Source organism: Manis pentadactyla, chromosome 11 (assembly GCF_030020395.1).
Source record: "Manis pentadactyla isolate mManPen7 chromosome 11, mManPen7.hap1, whole genome shotgun sequence".
In the NCBI taxonomy this organism is placed as follows: domain Eukaryota; kingdom Metazoa; phylum Chordata; class Mammalia; order Pholidota; family Manidae; genus Manis; species Manis pentadactyla.
The window spans coordinates 91,749,482-91,769,257 of NC_080029.1; the positions used below are offsets into that span (position 1 = coordinate 91,749,482).

Below are 19,776 nucleotides of genomic sequence, written 5' to 3' on the forward strand. Positions count from 1 at the left end.
GACTAGGCCCCCAGGGCGTTCCTAGAGGAAGGGAGAAAGGGTTTCTCTCTTTCCCTCACCCAGGCCACAGAGTGGCCAAGAGGCAGGGAAAACAATGCAGGCCTCAGGACGCCAACTCACTTCCCTCTCCCGGCCCCCCACAGGATTCCACCTCAACAGCCAGCTCTACGACATCATAACCATGCGCTATGCTGACAGACACATGAACATCGACTTTGACAGCTTCATCTGCTGCTTTGTCAGGCTGGAGGGCATGTTCAGTAAGTGGCGGGCTCCCCTTCTGCTCTCTTGTGCCCTTCCTGCCCTCCTCCCACAGTGTCAGCGGTGGCAGTGGGGATCTCAGCCTGGTCTTCTCATCTACTGCCATGGCTGAACCAAGGCGAAGGCCCCATTTAGGCTCCAAATGGGATGGCAAAGGCATTACTGTTGATACTCTGCCTGCAGATTTTTGTGCTGAAGGATAGTACCCAGCATGTCCTCTTAAGAAAAGTTAGTTGTGGAGCGGGGGTGAGCCTGAAATTGGCGTGTGCATTCTTCCACACAGGAGCTTTTAATGCATTTGACAAAGATGGAGACGGTATCATCAAACTCAACGTTCTTGAGGTAAAGCCTAATAGAAGCAGTATACTCCCCCTGCACCTAAAAATTCAAGGTGGAGTCTGAGGCAGAGCAGCCCCACTGTGTACTCACTTCCAAATGTGTGGTGGAGGGATGGGGTAGGAAAGGAACATAAAGGGAAGCTCAGTGGGGTTGTGGCTCACAGGGAATGTGTACTGGGGCAAGGCTCCCAGGGGCCTCAGTTCTTAAAACGACTTTATGCTGGAAAACATATACCTTTCTCGGGGAGATCTGGAGGACAGATGCAATAAATAGCTGCTTAAGGTAATCTTCCCAGTGCCTGACATGCAGGGTGTCCCTTTTCCCCTACCCTGTAAGATCCTTAGAGTTGGGTTCTCTTTTCTTGTCTGCATTCTGATGTTGGGACTTCCTCTTTCAGTGGCTGCAGCTCACCATGTACGCCTGAAACAATCTGGCCTCATTGAAGACCATGCAGGATCACTCAGGATTTCAATTTCACCCAGTATAGCTAGAGCCACATACCTCCAAAGACATAGTAGCTGCCTCCCCAGCAGGCCTCCAGGCACCTCACAGGTCTTGTTCCTCCTCTACTTCATGCTCCCCTTGGCTTTAGGGCATCTGTCCATCTGTCATACCCACACTGACTTTTTAATTAAGGAACGAGATAGGGAGAACAGCTTTGTCCCTTTGTGACATGGAGGCAAGTGTCTGTGTCAGCTAGTTACAGCCCAGCTAAGAGGTTTGCTCAGAAACTGAGTGGCCTTGGCTCTGAAGCACATGCTCTCCTTTGCTTGCCCCGGGCTGTCCACGGAAGCATTTGCCGATGGCACTCAGCACCTCCTTGTGCTAGAGCCCTCTATCTCCTCTTTGACCTCCCACCCATGGAACAGTAACCAAACTAACACTTGGTTCTGATTGTTTCAGCATGGACCTGCTCCAGGGTAGACTAGCTCAGTGGAAGAGGGCTGGGTACTTTGGGTTGTCTGACTCATAAATGTGGCTGCATTATAAAAAGAGTTAATCTAAATAAAGGCATGTGTATGGCTGGCTCAACTGTGTTTTGTCTTCTCACATCTAGATATCAGCCATAGCAGGGCTGAGTAGCTTTCAACTCACCTATCACATATAGAAAGCCTTAGTTTCCAGAATACAACAGAAAACACACATACATACACAAATAACTGAAACCCACATTAATCATGCCTATTGATATTTTTTGAACATAGGAATCACTCAGATACTTTCCAAGATATACAAGGAAAGGAAGGGGAGTAACTTTTGGTGTATAAAACGTCAAGAATAGACGGGTCTCCTATAACTGTGGGGTCAGTTACCTGACGAGCATAATGGAGCAGAGATGTAGATGTAGTGAAAAAAAATAAGTTCGGGTGTACATTACTATTATTTGACATCTATGCAACTGTAAAATGATCACCCCAAAAGTCTAGTTACCACCCATCACCCTATAAGTCACCCCCTTCACCGCTTTCATTCACTTCCCAATCCCTCCCCTCTGGTTAACCCTAATCTATGTATCTGAGTTTGTTTTGTTCCTTTTATTTTATTTTAAGATTCCATATATGAGTGAAATCCTATTTGTTTTTCTCCTACTGACTTATTTCACTTAGCATAATACCATCAAGGTTTATCCATGCTCTTACAAATGGCAAGATTTCATTTTTTATGGTTTGTGTGTGTATACATATATACACATATACACCCATCTATAGATGGACATTTAGATGCTGCAATGAACCTAGGAGTGCACTTATCTTTTTGAGTTAGTGTTTTTGTATTCTTTGAATAAATACCAAGTAGTGGAATTGCTGGATCATACAGTAGTTCTATGTTTAATTTTTTAAGGAATCTCCATAGTGGCTGCACCAATTTACATTTCCAGCAAGTGTACTAGGGTTCCCTTTTTGCAACATTCTCTTCAACACTTACTTCTTGTCTTTTTTATAACAGCCATTCCAACAGGTATAAGGTGGTATCTCATAGTGGTTTTGACTTTCATTTTCCTGATAGTGATATTGAACATCTTTTCATGTGCCTGTTGAACATGTGTAGGTTGTCTTTGTGAAAATGTCTATTCAGATCCTCTGCCCATTTTTTAAATCAGGGTTTTTTGTTGTTGAGTTGTATGCATTCTTTATATATTTTGGATACCAACCCCTTATTGGACATATCATGTGCAAATATTTTCTCCCAAGCAGTAGGTTGCCTTTTCATTGATGTTTTCTTTGCTGTTCAGAAGTTTTTTAGTTTAAAGTAGTCCCACTTGTTTATTTTTGTTTTTGTTTCCCTTCCTTTGGAGTATGACCACAAAAACATCGCTAAGACCAGCATCAAGGAGCTTACCACCTATGTTTCCTTCTAGGAATTTTATGATTCCAAGTCTTATATTCAAGTGTTTAACCGGTTTTAGTTTTTTATATGGTGTAAGACAGTGGCCTAATTTTACTTTTTTGCATGTAGTTGACTAGTTTTCCCAACACCACTTATTGAAGAGACTGTCCTTTCTCCATTGTATGTTCTTGGCAACTTTGTAAATTATCCATACGTGTAGAGGTTTATTTCTGGGCTCTCACTTCTGTTTCACTGATCTGTGTGTGTGTGTCAGTACCATAGTGTTTTGATTACTGTAGCTTTGTAGTATAGCTTGATGTCAGGGAGCTTAATACCCCCAGGTTTATTGTTCTCAGTATTGCTTTAGCTATTTGGGGTCTTTGGTGGTTCCATACAAATTTTAGAATTATGTTCTAGTTCTGTGAAAGAATGCCATTGGAATTTCAATAGGGATTACACTGAATCTGTAGATTGCATAGTATGGACATTTTAACAATACTGATTCCTTCAATCCATGAGCATTTTTCCATTTATTTGTGTCTTCTTCAGCATCTTTCATCAGTGGATCATAGTTTTCAGTGACCAAGTCTTTCACCTCCTTGGTTAAATTTATTCCTAGCTATTCTTTTTGATGCAGTTGTTAATGGGGTTATTTCTTTAATTTCTCTGTTAGTTGTTATTAGTATACAGACACACCATAGGTTTCTGTATATTGATTTTGTATCTTGCCACTTACTTCATTTATTCGTTCTAACACTTTTTTGGTGGAGTTTTTAGGATTGTCTGTATATAGTGTCATATCATCTGTAAATAGTGGCAGTTTTACTTCTTCCTTTCCAATTTCAATGCATTTCATTTTCTTGTCTGATTGCCACACTAGAACTTTCAATACTCTGCTCAATATAAGTGGTGAGGTGGGCATCCTTGTCTTGTTTCTTAACTTAGAGGAAAAGCTTTTCAGTTTTTCCCCATTATGTTGTTAGCTGTGGGTTTGCCATAGCATATATGGCTTTTATTATAATGAGGTACATTCCTCTATACCCACTTTGCTGATTTTTTATCATAAATCAATGTTGAAGTTTGTCAAATGTGTTTTCTGCATCCATTAAGATGATATTATGATTTTTACCCTTCATTTTGTTAATGTGGCATTTCACATTGATTTGTAGATGTTGAGCCATCTTTGCATCCCTGGAATGAATCCTACTTGATCATGGTCTATGTTCCTTTCAATGTATTGTTAAATTTGGTTTGCTAATATTTTGTTGAGGATTTGTCCATCTATGTTCATATTAAGGATACTGGCTTATAATTTAATTAATTAATTAATTAATTTGGTGTCCTTGTCTGGTTTTGGTATCAGGGTAATGCCGGCCTCGTAAAATGTGTTTGGAAGCATTCCTCCCCACCAACCTCCTCTATTTTTTGGCAGAGTTTGAGAAGGATAGGTGTTAAATCTTTAAATGTTTGGAAGAAATCGCCAATGAATCTGTTTGGTCCTGGACTCTTGTTGGGTTTTTGATTATTGATTCATGCTCCTTACTAGTAATTGGTCTTTTTGGGTTTTCTATTTTCTTCCTGATTCAGTCTTGGAAGATTGTTATATTTCTAGTAATTTATCCATTTCTTAATATTTATCAAATTTCCTGGCACATAATTGTTCATAGTAGTCCTTTATGGTTCTTTTTTTATTTTTGTGGTGTTGGTTTTAACTTCTCTTACATTTCAGATTTGAGTCCTCTTTATTGTTCGCTAGTCTAGCTGAAGGTTTGTCTGTCTTTTCGAAAAACCAGCTCTTCATTTACTGATCTTTTCTATTGTTTTCTTTAGTCTCTATTTCATTTTTTCCTTCTCTGCTCTTTGTTATTTCCTTCCTTCTACTAATTTTGGGCTCTCTTTGTTCTTTTTCTAGTTCTGTTAGGTATGAAGTTAGACTATTTGAGACTTTTCTTGTTTCTTGAGGTAGGCCTGTATTGTTATGAACTTCCCTCTTAGAACCACTTTTGCTGCGTCTCAGTTTGCTATGTCATATTTGTTTTCATTTGTCTCGTTTTCCTTTTATATCTTTAATGACCCATGTTGTTCACTCCATGCTTTTGTTTTTCTGGTTTTCTTGTTGTAATTGAGTTCTAGTTTCATACCAGTGTGGTCGAAGATGCTTGATGACTTCAATCATCTTAAATTTATTGAGACTTGTTTTCTTGCCCAACATGTGATATACTCTGTAGAATGTTTCATGTTAACTTGAAAAGAATATGTATTCTACTGCTTTTGAATGGAATGCTTTTCATATATCTATCAAGTCCGTTTGTGGTGCAGCTACAACATGAGGTGGGCAGGGTGCAGAATGGGTGAGGCACGGAACACACCCACCGGTGCTAGCAGGACGGAGGGAGGGCTCCAAAGCTGGTGCCCACCAGTTCTATCTCCAGCAAGTTAGAATGACATCACAAAAGTGGCACCCACCAGCACTTCTGTCCCCAGAAGAAGTCCACTGAAGGTTCCTGCCTCTCTGGTAGCAGCTTTAGGATTTGTAATTGGGTCTCCCCTACAACTAGAACCTATGGACTTTTCAACCTGTTGCTTTTGTGCTGGATCTTTGGGCAAGTGTTAACCCCTTAAGAAAGGGTTCTTCATTCCCTGTAGTTCTGTGCTTTCCTTGACTTAATCCCTGTTGATTTTCAAAATCAGGTGTTTTGGGGGCTCATTTTTCTGCTGCCAGATCCCTGACTTGGGGCATAGTTCCTTCATTCTTTAAGGTAAAGTTCCACGTTTTGGTGATCCCTTCCTGATCGCAGATCACGCTTGCAGTGGGGTTCTGGATGAGACCAAGTCTCTGCTTTTCCTATATGTTCCATCTTTCATTTTCTGTTGTGGAGTTGCTATGCATCTAGTTCTCAGGTCCTTCTCAGAGAAAAATTATTTTATATGTAGCTGTAAATTTGCCTTACCTGTGGGAGGAGGTAAGTTCAGGGTCTTCCTGTTACCATTTTGAACCCCAGAGATATAGTTTTTAATTCTAGTTTCTCCACTAACTGACCTGTTGTAGACTTTGGATAAATCCTTAAAAGTAGCTGTTTACCAAACTTATCTGGACCATGGTCTCTGGCATATCTATAACATCTTGTGTTTTCCACCCAATTTCCTTCTTGCTCCCTATACCAGCATGGAAGAGAAGGGGTTGGCTGCAAATATGCACATAGGGTAGCAAAAGTGAACAATTAGTAAAAGTACTTTATTTTCTTCTTGTATTTGCTTTATATCTTGCTTTACAAAGTCATGAAGTTCACAGCTTTATACCAAAATGTAAGAAGGCTAAGCTATTTTGCTTATGAACACTTTTGCAGTCAAATGTCATCTGATTTCTTTCTTCTACTCCTTACTTCAATATTTAAAAAATTCAGATACTGAGGGTGCTGGAACAGCTCTAGGGCATTTACTTCTCTAAAGCAGGAGAAAGATCTTATTTGACTCTCTCCTCTCCCAATTCAACTGGGCTGCTAATTAGCAAATCTTGGAAACTTCAGTTGCTATTTGACCCAGTGGAGTCACATAGTTGGGGGTTGGAGGTGAGGTTAGAGGTTATTGTCTAGTAAGTACTAGGTCTGGTGCACATCAGGATTTCAAATCCACTTACATAAGGAACTCAGTACAGCCTAAATCACCTCCACCACAGCTTCCATTCCTTTCCTTTACATGGCTTCTCTGAAATTCTGAGGATCACGACGATATGGGGCAGGGATGAAATAACTATTTTATCAGTGTGGCAGGCATGGACTTCAAAATAGTTCTTGGAGCTCTCCTTTAGATAAAAGGAACAAACTTTCTAAGTTGGCATATATGAATTCTAGTTATTTGAGCAAACCAGAGGGTACATGCTGTTCAAATCCCACTTCACAATAAACTTTGATCTCCCCTCCAATGAATTCTCTTCCACTAAGTGTCAGATACCTATTCCCACCAAATCATCTACATACCTATCCACTAAAGTTGTCTACTGCCTAATCTACCCCAAAACAAAACCAAAAAAACCCTTTGTTAGGCAAATTATCACTTAAACAGCAATAATATTGCCTAAAAATTAGAGGTATGTCAGGAGCTAAGCACTCAACTGCTAACTCCTCTGAGGCTGAAAAAACTTTTCCCCACAAAAGCAGAAGTGTAGTAGCAATGACATTCTCTCAAAATTCAAGTAGCATCAGGGCAACATAATTCTTTGCTCCAAGAGTTTTGTTTGCATTGTGTTTAATTGCTTTAAAACTGAATAGAAGAGTACACCAAAATACATTCTGAACCTCATTAAAAATTTTGAAGTGACTGATATTTTGTCAGGATCAACTGTCATTAGAATACTAGCATATGGACACAAAAGGATCTATAATATAGTTTTCCTGGTTTCTAACCATCAGAAATAGGCACAGGCAATTAAAAATAATATTCTAAAAATGGCCTCCCACTCACTATAATAAACGAGTTGGGTTTTGTCAGGTTGTGTAACATTTCCTTCCTTCATTAAGTACTAAATACCACAGTCAATGCAAATCCCTGAGCCACAGCTCTTCTCTGAGGGGAGACAGAGGGCTAGAACCAGTCAAGACATTGTAGAAGACTAAAAAACAACTAAAGTTCTACTTAACTTTCAAGACTCTTAAGAGTATGAACACACAACCATAAGCAAACAAGATGCTTATGGTACCTTTATTTCTAAACAGAGGGCAAGAACAGTGTGCATTTACGTTAAAACACTAACCTGGGGTTAAACAAATTTTACACATTCTCGAAACAAAGACATTATTGCCATTGCTTCAAAGAAATTTTTGTGAAACGAGAAGTATTACAAGTATAGGTGCTCACGCACACACACACACAGCCGTATAAGGAACATTCACACCTGCACACAAAGAGGCAGATAGACTGTGTACAATTTTAACAAAGTGTAATAACCCAAATCAGTTCTTGCTGATTCTATCAGTCTGTTCATACCTTCAAATGTTCCCCATGATTGCCCAACACCTCACATACCCCCTTCCTGCTGTACAAAGACTCCACCACTCTCATCTTTTCAGACCTGTACTAGGACAGGACAACTATGCAACAGAGCATACAAGACTTTCTTAGCACACTGCCCAGTCAACGTGGAAATGTGGCTTCACTAAAGCCCAGAATAAAATGCCAGGTTTAACAGTAAATCCAAATACACTTTCCTGGGAAAGCCCAATGAACAGTGTGGCTTTTCTGATCACACTTACAGGAAATGGGGGTGAGAAGTGGGAAAGGTTCTTAATCTCATACAGAAATAGCACAAATACACTTTATGCAATGAGGTCCTCTCTGTTCTCTCTCAAGTAACATACAAATCTCAACAGTGTGGTCAACAAAGGAGGTTCCCATTCCTAAGGACAGAAGTAAATAGCTTGTAGGGCCATGAATTACCTAGTAGTAGCTCCTAGATTAGCTCTTAACTGCTTTCTGGATCCAGTATGAACCACTGGAGCCTTTATTGGAGAAAAGAATAAATACTTAGCCTTGCATACAATTTCAGGGAGCTTTTCATACTCTCTTGAAACCCATCCATGTACCCTCAGGGAAGTCTCCCTGTCTAGAGCCTGAAGGAGACATGTACACTAACGGGGGTAGAAATAAACCGGTGCTCCGCAATCCTAGAAAACAGGAGGTGCCACATCCTGGAGCTTGATATGTGGCACTAGGCTCTTCTCCCTTCTCTCTCTCTCTGAAGAATCTTTCACTTTTTAGAATCCAGAAAAAGGGTAGAAGGCAACACTTCAAGAGATTTTCTTAAGAGTCCAGAGAAAATCAATCCAAACACAAAGCAGTCTCACTAGGCTTTGTTAATTTGGTGGCCCTCAGTGGACAAGTAGAGTCTTTACCTTCACCATACTCCACTCTTATTTCCCAGTTAGTAGGGAGGTAAAGGTCAGGTAAGGTTTCAGAAGGTTTCAGTCTCTAAGAAGCCTGTTTGAGGCCCTAAAAACTGTCTTCAGATGCTTTATCCTAATTCCCCTATCTTGGGTACTGCAGGTGAGTGGGAAGCACCCTGTGAGCCCAGAGGAAGTATTTGATGGCTGCCATTATTAGTCTAGGCACACCTAGAGAGTGGGAAAGATAGGTGTTGGCAATGCAGTAAACAAAAAGATTGCAAACCCACTGGAGGATTGGAGAGTCAGAAACTGGAAAGTGAGATAAAGATGTGCCTCCAGTTCAAACACCTGACAATGCCTGCAGCAGTGAGTGCCGAGGTCTTAGTTTCAAGGCAGATGTTAGAGCTGTGAACTGCCTTAAACTGGGCACTCCACCAAAACTTGCAAAGAGGTCCAACAGGAAGTGCTATCTATGAAGAGTTGTCATTATGTGATTTGCTGTCTGAGTTCTTAAAATATAATCAATAGAGCAGTCATGCTAGCTGTTAAAAACCTACTGTGTGTTCCTTCAGCATTTAAAGCCAGCTCTATCCACCTACAAAGCAAGAGAATATTGAAACATACTACACTTAGTTGTTCAGAAAGAAAACTATTTGCTGAAATTAAAACTGAGTCTAAAAATATAGCATTTGAACATGTACTCTAAAGCCTGACTCTAGGCTTACACCATCATAAGAACATAAACTAAAAATCACAAACTGAAATCAGCAAAATATATGTATGATTAGTGACACACTGGGTAACCAATTAAGATCTTCATATTTAATAAACATCTGGAGATCTGGAGAACACTAGGAGCATAGATTACTACATGCCATGCTGTCCCAGAGGAGGATGGTTCCTTTAAATCTGTTTAAACCTCCAGCAAGAACTTAGATTGTAACCTATCATCCCATAGAGATGCCCAGACTTATGCTAGTGGTAAGCCTGGCTAGTAACCACTTTCTCCTTCCCTGCTTCACTGAGGCAGGTAAAAGTGTGGCCGGTGTGAGGGGCTGATGTGAAATTAGTTCAACTAATGACTTCCCAACATGGGAGGCAAAAAACTTCATGAATCAATTTTGCTGTCTTCCTCAGCGTGTCGTTCAATGTGTCCTGCAGCATCCTAGGAATAAGGGAAAAGGCTCATGAGAGAAAAGTTGGTAGCTAGACAAGACAAAGTCAAGGCCAAGGACAGCTTCGTGGGTACATTCTATGATCCATACATGAAAGGTGGTTAGGATCTAGCACTTTGCTAATTCACATGAAAATGAAACCATGTACTTAAAAGTAAGTTCCTGTTTTAGCACAAGAGCACTATAATAAACCTCTAGGTTCTGTTACTGGATTTCAAACATTTGAAAACATTCTCTTTAGGCTCTTTCTCAAAAACTATCTACTACTTCATCTGAAACCTTACCAAGCTAATCCCCAAATCTATGAATAACAAGACAAGTCCTGAAACTCTCCCTATTTATTGCAATTCTGAACATTCCAATAAAGCAAAAAAGGTTTGCTGAGCCCTGCTCTGAGGGGCTGAATGACCCTGGGGGACTGGAGTCCTAGTCACGTACCTGTTTGGATCCTTTCCTAGCAGTGAAAAAAGCATCACAGTTCTTCCAGCGACATTTCAGGGTTTGAAAGTTTGGATTTGTATGGTCAGTCAGCAAATGCTGTTTTAAATGATCTACTACGCCAAATATCAGAGAGCAGCCATGCCACTGGTGAGAAACAGAAGGGAAGGGTGAGGTAAAAACACTACAGGAAACCTGCAGTTAGAACATGCCTCACTTGTATCCCATCAGTACTATGGAAACATAGTACCCTTATTCTTTATTCTATAATTTTCTTGGCTAGAAATATAACAAAACCAGAAGCAACCAAATTATCAGTATAATGAGGAACCTTGAGAAGATGGGAAAGTCCTTGACACTTTGGTATTTTGAGAAGGCAAAGCACTAAGGTAACCATTACATGATTAGAGAGACAAGGAAGAGGTTAGCAAATATTGATAAGTAAGTTACCACACTATTCAGTTTAAACCACACTTACTCTTTATCTTGCCATCATAAAATGAGTTTCTTAGTCCATTTATTTCAAAAGGCAAACAGCCTTTGTATAATACTGAAAGGGTTGTTTTTAACAAGTCTAAGAACTACTGACTTATAAACTTGAAAATAAAAATGTCTAATAAAGAAAACTACATTTGTGGAGATATTGGTGGTCAAATCAACACTGCTATGCAAGCCTGACTTTACTCACTTGAATCACAAGTTTGCAATGACCCACTTCTTTTCCTTCTATTTATTTATTTTTTAACTCTACTTATAAATGTGGCTCAATTTCACTTGTTAGTAAGAAAATATAAAGATTCTTTGTCTTGGCTTTTCCCCTACAGGCTTGCTTGTAAGAAATCTTATGGTTCTATTTCTCTTATATCCATTTCTAAAAAGAAATGCAAATTGAGTTTTTCCTCTGTTAGCACTCCATCCCTCCAGCTTTAAAACCAGATAGTATTCCCCTCATTTCTCTAGATAAATTAACTATCTATCCAGTCTGGACCCTGTTGTACTGGATTTTGCTTGCCTTCACTGAGAAAACTAAAAAGCAAATGGTAATGTGTGAAAACTGAAAAGTAATTAGGCTTTGGACAAGCCTAAAATCAAATCTTACAAAGCAGAGTGTCAGGTTTTAAAAAATGAGTTTCCTTGTCTCACAGTAGAAAGCATAAAATAGATGCTCAAATCTAAAAATGCTTAACTGGTGATATTGAAGATCTGTAGGTTAGCCTAGTGTTGAGCAACCCTAGGTCTGGTGACAAGACCAGTTTCACTCCTTACCCAACAGCGGTAATTCTGCATCAGATTGAGCCTCACAGCCTGAATACTGCCATCATAACAGCCAGTGTAAATCTGGAAAAGGAGGTTTATCATTCAGAACAAAACAATATACCAAAAAGATCAACCAGTAAACATCCTGAAAATAAGATTCAAAAGCAACTTGTACTAGTTATGAGAAAACAAGAACTTAAACCAAAACCGGCCCAGAGCACTACAAAGGGACCAGATCTTCTAGTCTAGACACTTTGAAGCCACACTCCTTTGAGAACCACTTGAGACCCTAACTGGGAGCAAAAGTGGCAGGGCTCAGGGGTGCCCACTTATACTTCAAACAGTGTAGCTCAGGCTGTCGGGCACTTTATATGGTACTGGGCATTGTCAATGGAACAAAGGGTTCTGTTGCTCAGAGTATGGCTCAACCCCGTAATTTAAAAATAAAATAAATCAAGGCTTAGCAGGGTTAAGTGAGTTAGCTTCTACTTTTAGGTCTGCTATAACTATGCCACACTGGCCAAATTTCCTGACTATTCCAATGTTCTGTTCATATCATAATGTCTCTGGAAAAAACACCAATTCTTTTTTTTTGAAAACATCTTAAATTTATTTTCTATTTAATGGTGTATTAGATTTTTATTGTAACTATTTTAGCTATTAATAGAAAATGGGATCTTCAACAATGTTACTGGGTTACTTCTCAGTAATATTATGCTGAGAAAGAAAGGCATTTGATTAGGAGGCATATCAGAAATAGACATCATTCTTGGAAGTAGCAAATAGAAACATGATTATCGGTTTGTAGACTTTTTAGTAAAAACATTCAAAGGCAGATATGTGGCATGGCAAATAACACTTACCATGCTTTTATGGATGGTCATACACATTATCATGTCTTTGTGTCCTCCATAAACTTGCAATCGATCATGGGACTTAGGTGGAGGAAAAAAATAAAGAGAATTAAGGTTATTTGTATTGAATAAGCATAGCCTGAAACATAAGCCTGAAGGCCTCTGGAAGGTTTAAAACTACACCTAAGGCACCAAGCTGAAGCACCAGGGGCATTTTAACAGAAATATAATTCAATAGCAATCTTTCTAACAAGTCCTCTTCCTCAAGGGAGGAGCTGGTAATTGGAAGTAATAAAAACAATTTCCATGTAATATCAAAATCTCAAACCTGAAACTGCACACAAGGAGAGATAGACAGGTTTTAGAGATGGGAGTTGCTGTTCAGAAACCGTTTAAAGTTTTGACACCTGTGAGACTGACCACTTATCTCAGAGCAATGTTTCTAAAAGTGCTGTCCACAGATAGCTGCTTTTTAATCATGTAGAATGCTTGTGACGAATGGATTCTTGGGTCCCACTCCAGCTTTACTTTATAAAGAAAATCAACAGCAAACCCCAACAATCTCCTCAAATCATTCAAACAAAATACTGAATCTAAATTCTACCTGCAATTCATAGACACGAACAAATTTATCCAGACAAGCAGTGACCATCACTTTTCCTAGGATATTCACCACAGTCACTGCATGATTGTGACCTTTATAGATCCGCACAAGCTCTCCAGTCTGCATCAAAAGAGAAATAAGAGTCACAAGATTAACTTTCAAGATTCCTTCTGACTTTTGAGATTTATTATCCTGTATTTCTAAGAGTCACGACTCTGAGGCTACTTGTACACATGTAGCTATACAAATTTTAACAGATGAAGTAATCCCACGAGCATCTGTTATTTACCTATACAAAACAAATGAAATGGATCCTGATGGAGAGAACCTAGCGTCATATAAAAACAGGGCCACAGCCCCATCCATATGTATTTCACAGCTTTTGAAGTATTTTCACTTTAATCATTTCTTTGGACCTGGACAAGTCTCTGGAGGTGGATTATCTCCAGTTTACAGAACAGGAACTGCGTTTCAAGAACTGTCTCTGTGACCTGGGCAATCTCTTGGTTGTTTTTATTTGTTCTATTTTAAGCTACATACCACATCTACTTTCTTAGAGCCTCAGATGCTCAATTTATCTCAAGTTTAAATGAATCATTGAAACAAAACCTTACATAAACTCAGAGTTTGCCCCCACTGAAAATTTTGGGGCTCAATATTACCCAAGAGCTTATGCATAGGGATTATTATTAAGCTTTTTACTGGAAAAAGGCCATAATTTAAACTGCAAGAGGTCTGAGGAACTATTCAAGCTTTAACCATTCTGGTAAAGAGTTCTTTACTCAGCAGCAACACAGCTTACATGAATGTTGTGGGCATGGACTGACTGATCGCTGGAGCCACTGAACACAAGGTCGTTCACCACCTTAAAGAAAAAGAGTTAATGGGTTAGATTTGGAATAAGGTTCCAAGTTTCCTCTGCAACTTGGAATACACATTGGCAAATTCTAATTTCCATTCTACTTCGAGATGAACATGAACTAGGTATAAACAATAAGTTTTCAGACAAATTTTTTGACCAGAAACTTAGGTCCTACCACCAGGTACTCTGATGAACTGACTGACAATGTAGTCCTGGGTTTCAGAATGATTATCAAGTATCCTAGAAGGGCATTAGAGTGTTTCTACATTCTATAGTAAAATACACTTGTGTTTCCCAGTTAAAATTACTGGGAAAAAACCAGTACATCCCTTGGTGACCCAGGCCTACAGAAAAGAATAGTAATCTGCTTGCTTTTCTCAAGACGACTGTGTTCTACCTAAGGCACCAGACAACATGGGGACCGTCCTTCAAACTCTTCCATTCGCACCGCACAACTCACTCCTGTTCTCTTGTCCTGTACTTGCCTTCATGCAAAGAATGGTTTTGCTGTGGCCCTCCAGTGTTCTGAGGAGGAGTCCATTCCGTGCATCCCGTACACTGATGGTACAGTCATAAGACCCCACCACGAGCAGTTTTCTGGCACCTTCCTGAGCTGTGGCAAGACAGCTGACAGCCCGAGGACCGTGGCATTCGAAGATGTCAAGCTGTTTATTGTTCTGAAAAATATGCCAACACTGTATGACATAAAAGCAACGTGGCTGGTAAACCTCAAAATCTACTAACCAAAATCACTACCTGGATCCACACTCTTAAATTCTATGACCTATGCTTAAGTTCTCATACTCACTCCCTCTCTGTGACTTCCCACCCCCGCCAGTCCTGCTCTGACACTGTGTGTTCATGGCTCCCTCCTCCCCAACTTAGGGGGGAGCGAACTCTTACATCATAAACTCATTTCTAGCTTCAGCCCACACTATCTTTTTTTTAAATTTTATTTTGGTATCATTAATCTACAATTACAGAAAGAACATTATGTTTACTAGGTTCCCCCCTTCACCAAGTCCCCCCCCACATACCCCTTCACAGTCACTGCAGCCCACACTATCTTGATCACAATTAGAACTCGGTTCTCCTTGGATGTGCTCTCTCACTTCTCTTCAGTTAATGATAATGAATGGTCAACCTTTTCTTCACACTCTAATATATTTTCCATGCACCAGCTCCAGGACCTCTTTCACTGCTTTTTCAGTTTTTCTTTTTGTCATCCAAAATTTATGTGACCTGTTTGTTACTGTATTTCCAAAATTCTCTATTGAGAACTACTTTGTCACACAGTTTCAGTTAAGACTCTCATGCTTCAACTTTCTGTTATTCTGAAGTTCTTCTGACTTTCGGTTCTATATCTTCTCAGATGACATCATTTAGTGGATGACAGAAGCCTTTATATTAGAGTGTCAGAGTCACACACATCCTGAATTTGCAAACGTTCCTTTGTCTCACATTTCACTTGCTTTTCCTCATCCCCACACCAACCTTGTTCATAGTCTCTCAGTTTCCCCCAAATCTTTTAAAAGGTCCGTTAGGTGCATGCGTAGAGAAAGACTCTCAGCAACTAAGCATAAAGCAGCAGCAGGGAGTCTACAAAGCTAAGCAATAATTTTAGCCATCTTGAGGGGCTGGGAGACTGACAGAATTCAGGGCCCAGTGGTGGACAGGCACTGGTGAACAGCCCTGGCTTTCCGTTGAGATGCCAGAAGCACTGCATTCTAGGAATATGGGGAAACAGAAAAGGCTCAGCCCTAACAAGCCTTCAAAATTCACACCTCTACAGAGATTCTGAAATCTCTGTCTCAGGGTCCATCTTCTCTGGGACTTGAACCATTTAAAAAACATTTCCATTTGAATTTCTTATCATTTTGCTCCAAAAGTCTTGGTCCTAACTTCTACCTTTAATAACATTAATCTCACAAAAGAGAATTAGTAGGTAACTCAGTAGGTAATTATCAAGTTTTATCCTTAAGCATTAAAAAATTTTTTCTTCTCCATTACTAATGCCCTAACCAAATCTAGGTTATTAGCATTTTGCATCTGGAGTGAAAAAACCTTTAGTAATTATCCTTCTGTTATCTATTCATATCAAGTGAACCAAATAATGTGGTTCTTGATTTTATACGTGCTGGATTTTTCTAACTTGATTTTAAGCTTCTTAAAGGCAGAAACAATAACATATTTTATTGCATCCCTTTTAAGTAGTTCCAGTTAGCAAGTGGAAGGAGAGATAAGTACTCTTTAAATACACAAATGATACTGTACCTGGGCTTAACATAGTAAACATTCTAACATGCTGTTAGAAGATGATCAGATGAGATTGGTAACGAAGATGTTAAACTGTCACTGCAGATGACATGATATTGTACATAAAAAACCCGAAAGAATCTACCCCAAAACTATCAGAACTAATAATTGAATTCAGCAAAGTTGCAAGATACAAAATTAATACACAGAAATCTGTTGCATTCCTATATACTAATGATGAACCAGCAGAAAGGAAAATCAGGAAAACAATTCCATTTACAATTGTATCAAAAAGAATAAAATAGCTAGGAACAAAAGATATATACCATGAAAACTACAAGACATTCATGAGAGAAATTAAGGAAGACACCAGTAAATGGAAATACATTCCACGCTCCTCGATAGGAAGAATTAATATTGTCAAAATGGCCAACCTGCCTAAAGCAATCTACAGATTCAATTTAATCCCTATCAAAATACCAACAGCATTCTTCAAAAAACTAAAACAAATAGGTCTAAAATTCATATGGAACCACAAAATACCCTGAGTAGCCAAAGCAATCCTGAGAAAGAAGAATAAAGCAGGGGGGATTACACTCCCCAATTTCAAGCTCTATTACAAATCAAGACAATTTGGTACTGGCACAAGAACAGACCCATAGATAAATGGAATACAATAGAGAGCCCAGATATAAACCCATATATATATGGCCAATTAATATATGATAAAGGAGCCATGGATATACAATGGGGAAATGACAGCCTCTTCAACAATTGGTGTTGGCAAAACTGGACAGCTACATGTAAGAGAATGAAACTGGATTACTGTCTAACTCCATACACAAAAGTAAGCTTGAAATGGATCAAAGACCTGAATTTAAGTCATGAAACCATAAAACTCTTAGAGGAAAACATAGGCAAAAATCTCCTGAATATAAACATAAACAACTTTTTCCTGAACACATCTCCCCAGGCAATGGAAACCAAAGCAAAAATGAACAAACGGGACTACATCAAACTAAAAAGCTTCTGTACAGCAAAGGACACCATCAATAGAACAAAAAGGTACCCTACAGTATGGGAGAATATATTCATAAATGACAGATCTGATAAAGGGTTGACATCCAAAATATATAAAGAGCTCACACACCTCAACAAACAAAAAGCAAATAATCCAATTAAAAAATGGGCAGAGGAGCTGAATAGACAGTTCTCTAATGAAGAAATTCAGATGACCAACAGACACATGAAAAGATGCTCCACATCACTAGTTATCAGAGAAATGCAAATTAAAACCACAATGAGATATCACCTCACACCAGTAAGGATGGCTACCATCCAAAAGACAAACAACAACAAATGTTGGCGAGGTTGTGGAGAAAGGGGAACCCTCCTACACTGCTGGTGGGAATGTAAACTAGTTCAACCATTGTGGAAAGCAGTATGGAGGTTCCTCAAAATGCTCAAAATAGAATTACCATTTGACCCAGGAATTCCACTCCTAGGAATTTACCCTAAGAACGCAGCACTCCAGTTTGAAAAAGACAGATGCACCCCTATGTTTATCGCAGCACTATTTACAATAGCCAAGAACTGGAAGCAACCTAAGTGTCCATCAGTAGATGAATGGATAAAGAAGATGTGGTACATATACACAATGGAATATTATTCAGCCATAAGAAGAAAACAAATCCTACCATTTGCAACAACATGGATGCAGCTAGAGGGTATTATGCTCAGGAAAATAAGCCAGGTGGAGAAAGACAAGTACCAAATGATTTCACTCATATGTGGAGTATAAGAACAAAAGAAAACTGAAGGAACAAAACAGCAGCAGAAGCACAGAACCCAAGAATGGACTAATAGTTACCAAAGGGAAAGGGACTGGGGAGGATGGGTGGGAAGGGAGGGATAAGGGCGGGAAAAAAGAAAGGGGGCATTACAATAAACATGTATAGTGTGTGGGGGGGCACGGGGAGGGCTGTGCAACACAGAGAAGACAAGTAGTGATTTTACAGCATCATACTATGTTGATGGACAGTGACTGTGAACGGGTATGTGGGGGGGACTTGGTGAAGGGGGGAGCCTAGTAAACAATGTCCTTCATGTAATTGTAGATTAATGATACCAAAATAAAACTAATTAAAAAAAAAAAAGGAATCCTACAGTATGGGAGAACATATTAGTAAACTACTTATCCAATAAAGGGTTAACATCCAAAACATATAAAGAACTTACATGCCATAACACCCAAAAAACAAAGAACCCGATTAGAAAATGGGCAGAGGAGTTGAACAGAAACTTCTCCAAAGACGAAATTCGAATGGCCAACAGGCACATGAAAAGATGCTCCATATCACTAATCATCAAGGAAATGCAAATTAAAACCACAATGAGGTATCACCTCACACCAGGGACTAGTGGTTACCAAAGGGAAAGGGGGTAGAGAGGGTGGGTGTAGAGGAGGGGCGAAGGGGACTGCAGTATTATGATTAGCACATATAATGTAGTGGGGGACGGGGAAGGCAGTATAGTAGAGAGAAGACAAGTAGTGACTCTATAGCATCTTACTATGCTGATGGACAGTGACTGTAATGGGATGTTGGTTGGGGAGACCGGATAATATGGGTGAATGTTGTAACCACAATGTTGCTCATGTGAAACCTTTATTAATATTGTATATCAATAATACCTTAATAAAATACAATAAAATAAGAAAATCTCTCAGGGAATTAAAAAAATTAAAAGGGCACTATAATCACCAAATGTAAACTAATTACCTAGAAAACATTTAATGTTCAAGTGATCATTTGGAAATCCTTGAAAAATAAATATGAACGCTGGATTCAGCATCATGGGTAATTTAATGGTCTTTTAGCTTGTACAGCTGAGAATTTAATTAAAGCAAACTTAGTATGAAAAAAATAATAAACCTGAGAGGCGGATCCAAGATGGCGGCATGAGTAGAGCAGGGGAAATCTCCTCCCAAAACCACATATATTTTTGAAAATACAACAAAGACAACTCTTCCTAAAAGAGAGACCAGAAGACACAGGACAACATCCAGACCACATCCACACCTGCGAGAACCCAGCGCCTCATGAAGGGGGTAAGATACAAGCCCTGGTCCAGTGGGACCCGAGCGCCTCACACCCCAGCTCCAGGCGGGAGGAGAGGAGTTGGAGCGGGGAGGGAGAGGGAGCCCAGGACTGCTAAATAGCCAGCCCTAGCCATCCGCACCACAGCGCAGACACAGTGCATGCATGGGGTCCTGGATACTAGGGAAACAGGACAGTAAGACCTGTGAGTGGTCCCCGCAGCCGGTGCCCTGGGGAAAAAGAAAAGCGAGTGCTTTTTGGAAGTCTTAAAGGCACAGGGACCACACAGCCGGATGGAAGCGTCCTGGGACACTTAGTCCAGTAGCAGGGAACTACGGGCACCCTAAACCCCTGGATAGCAGGGCAGCTCAGAGGCCCCTCATGGAGATAAACAGCCTCCCGGCCATTCCCCCTCCAACACGGCT

The 19,776-nt window shown here is 39.7% G+C and overlaps 2 protein-coding genes across 10 annotated transcripts in view; one reads left to right on the forward strand and one right to left on the reverse strand.

The window, feature by feature from the left end:
• Window positions 1-1,628, forward strand: part of CAPN3 (calpain 3) — a 50,266-nt gene extending 48,638 nt beyond the window's left edge. For all 5 annotated transcript variants that reach the window (XM_036923731.2, XM_057488737.1, XM_036923729.2 and 2 more), the window contains 3 exons: window positions 144-260; window positions 545-603; window positions 998-1,628. In XM_036923731.2, coding sequence (XP_036779626.2) covers window positions 144-260; window positions 545-603; window positions 998-1,024 — 203 coding nt within the window. In that variant the 3' untranslated portion in view covers window positions 1,025-1,628. The remainder of the gene's footprint in view (window positions 1-143; window positions 261-544; window positions 604-997) is intronic.
• Window positions 1,629-6,144: 4,516 nt separating this feature from the next.
• The window catches only part of ZNF106 (zinc finger protein 106), a 68,897-nt gene continuing 55,265 nt past the window's right edge, over window positions 6,145-19,776 (reverse strand). For all 5 annotated transcript variants that reach the window (XM_036923728.2, XM_036923727.2, XM_036923726.2 and 2 more), the window contains 7 exons: window positions 14,483-14,674; window positions 13,938-14,000; window positions 13,136-13,255; window positions 12,541-12,612; window positions 11,687-11,758; window positions 10,421-10,567; window positions 6,145-9,972 (listed from right to left, as the gene is read on the reverse strand). In XM_036923728.2, coding sequence (XP_036779623.2) covers window positions 9,916-9,972; window positions 10,421-10,567; window positions 11,687-11,758; window positions 12,541-12,612; window positions 13,136-13,255; window positions 13,938-14,000; window positions 14,483-14,674 — 723 coding nt within the window. In that variant the 3' untranslated portion in view covers window positions 6,145-9,915. The remainder of the gene's footprint in view (window positions 9,973-10,420; window positions 10,568-11,686; window positions 11,759-12,540; window positions 12,613-13,135; window positions 13,256-13,937; window positions 14,001-14,482; window positions 14,675-19,776) is intronic.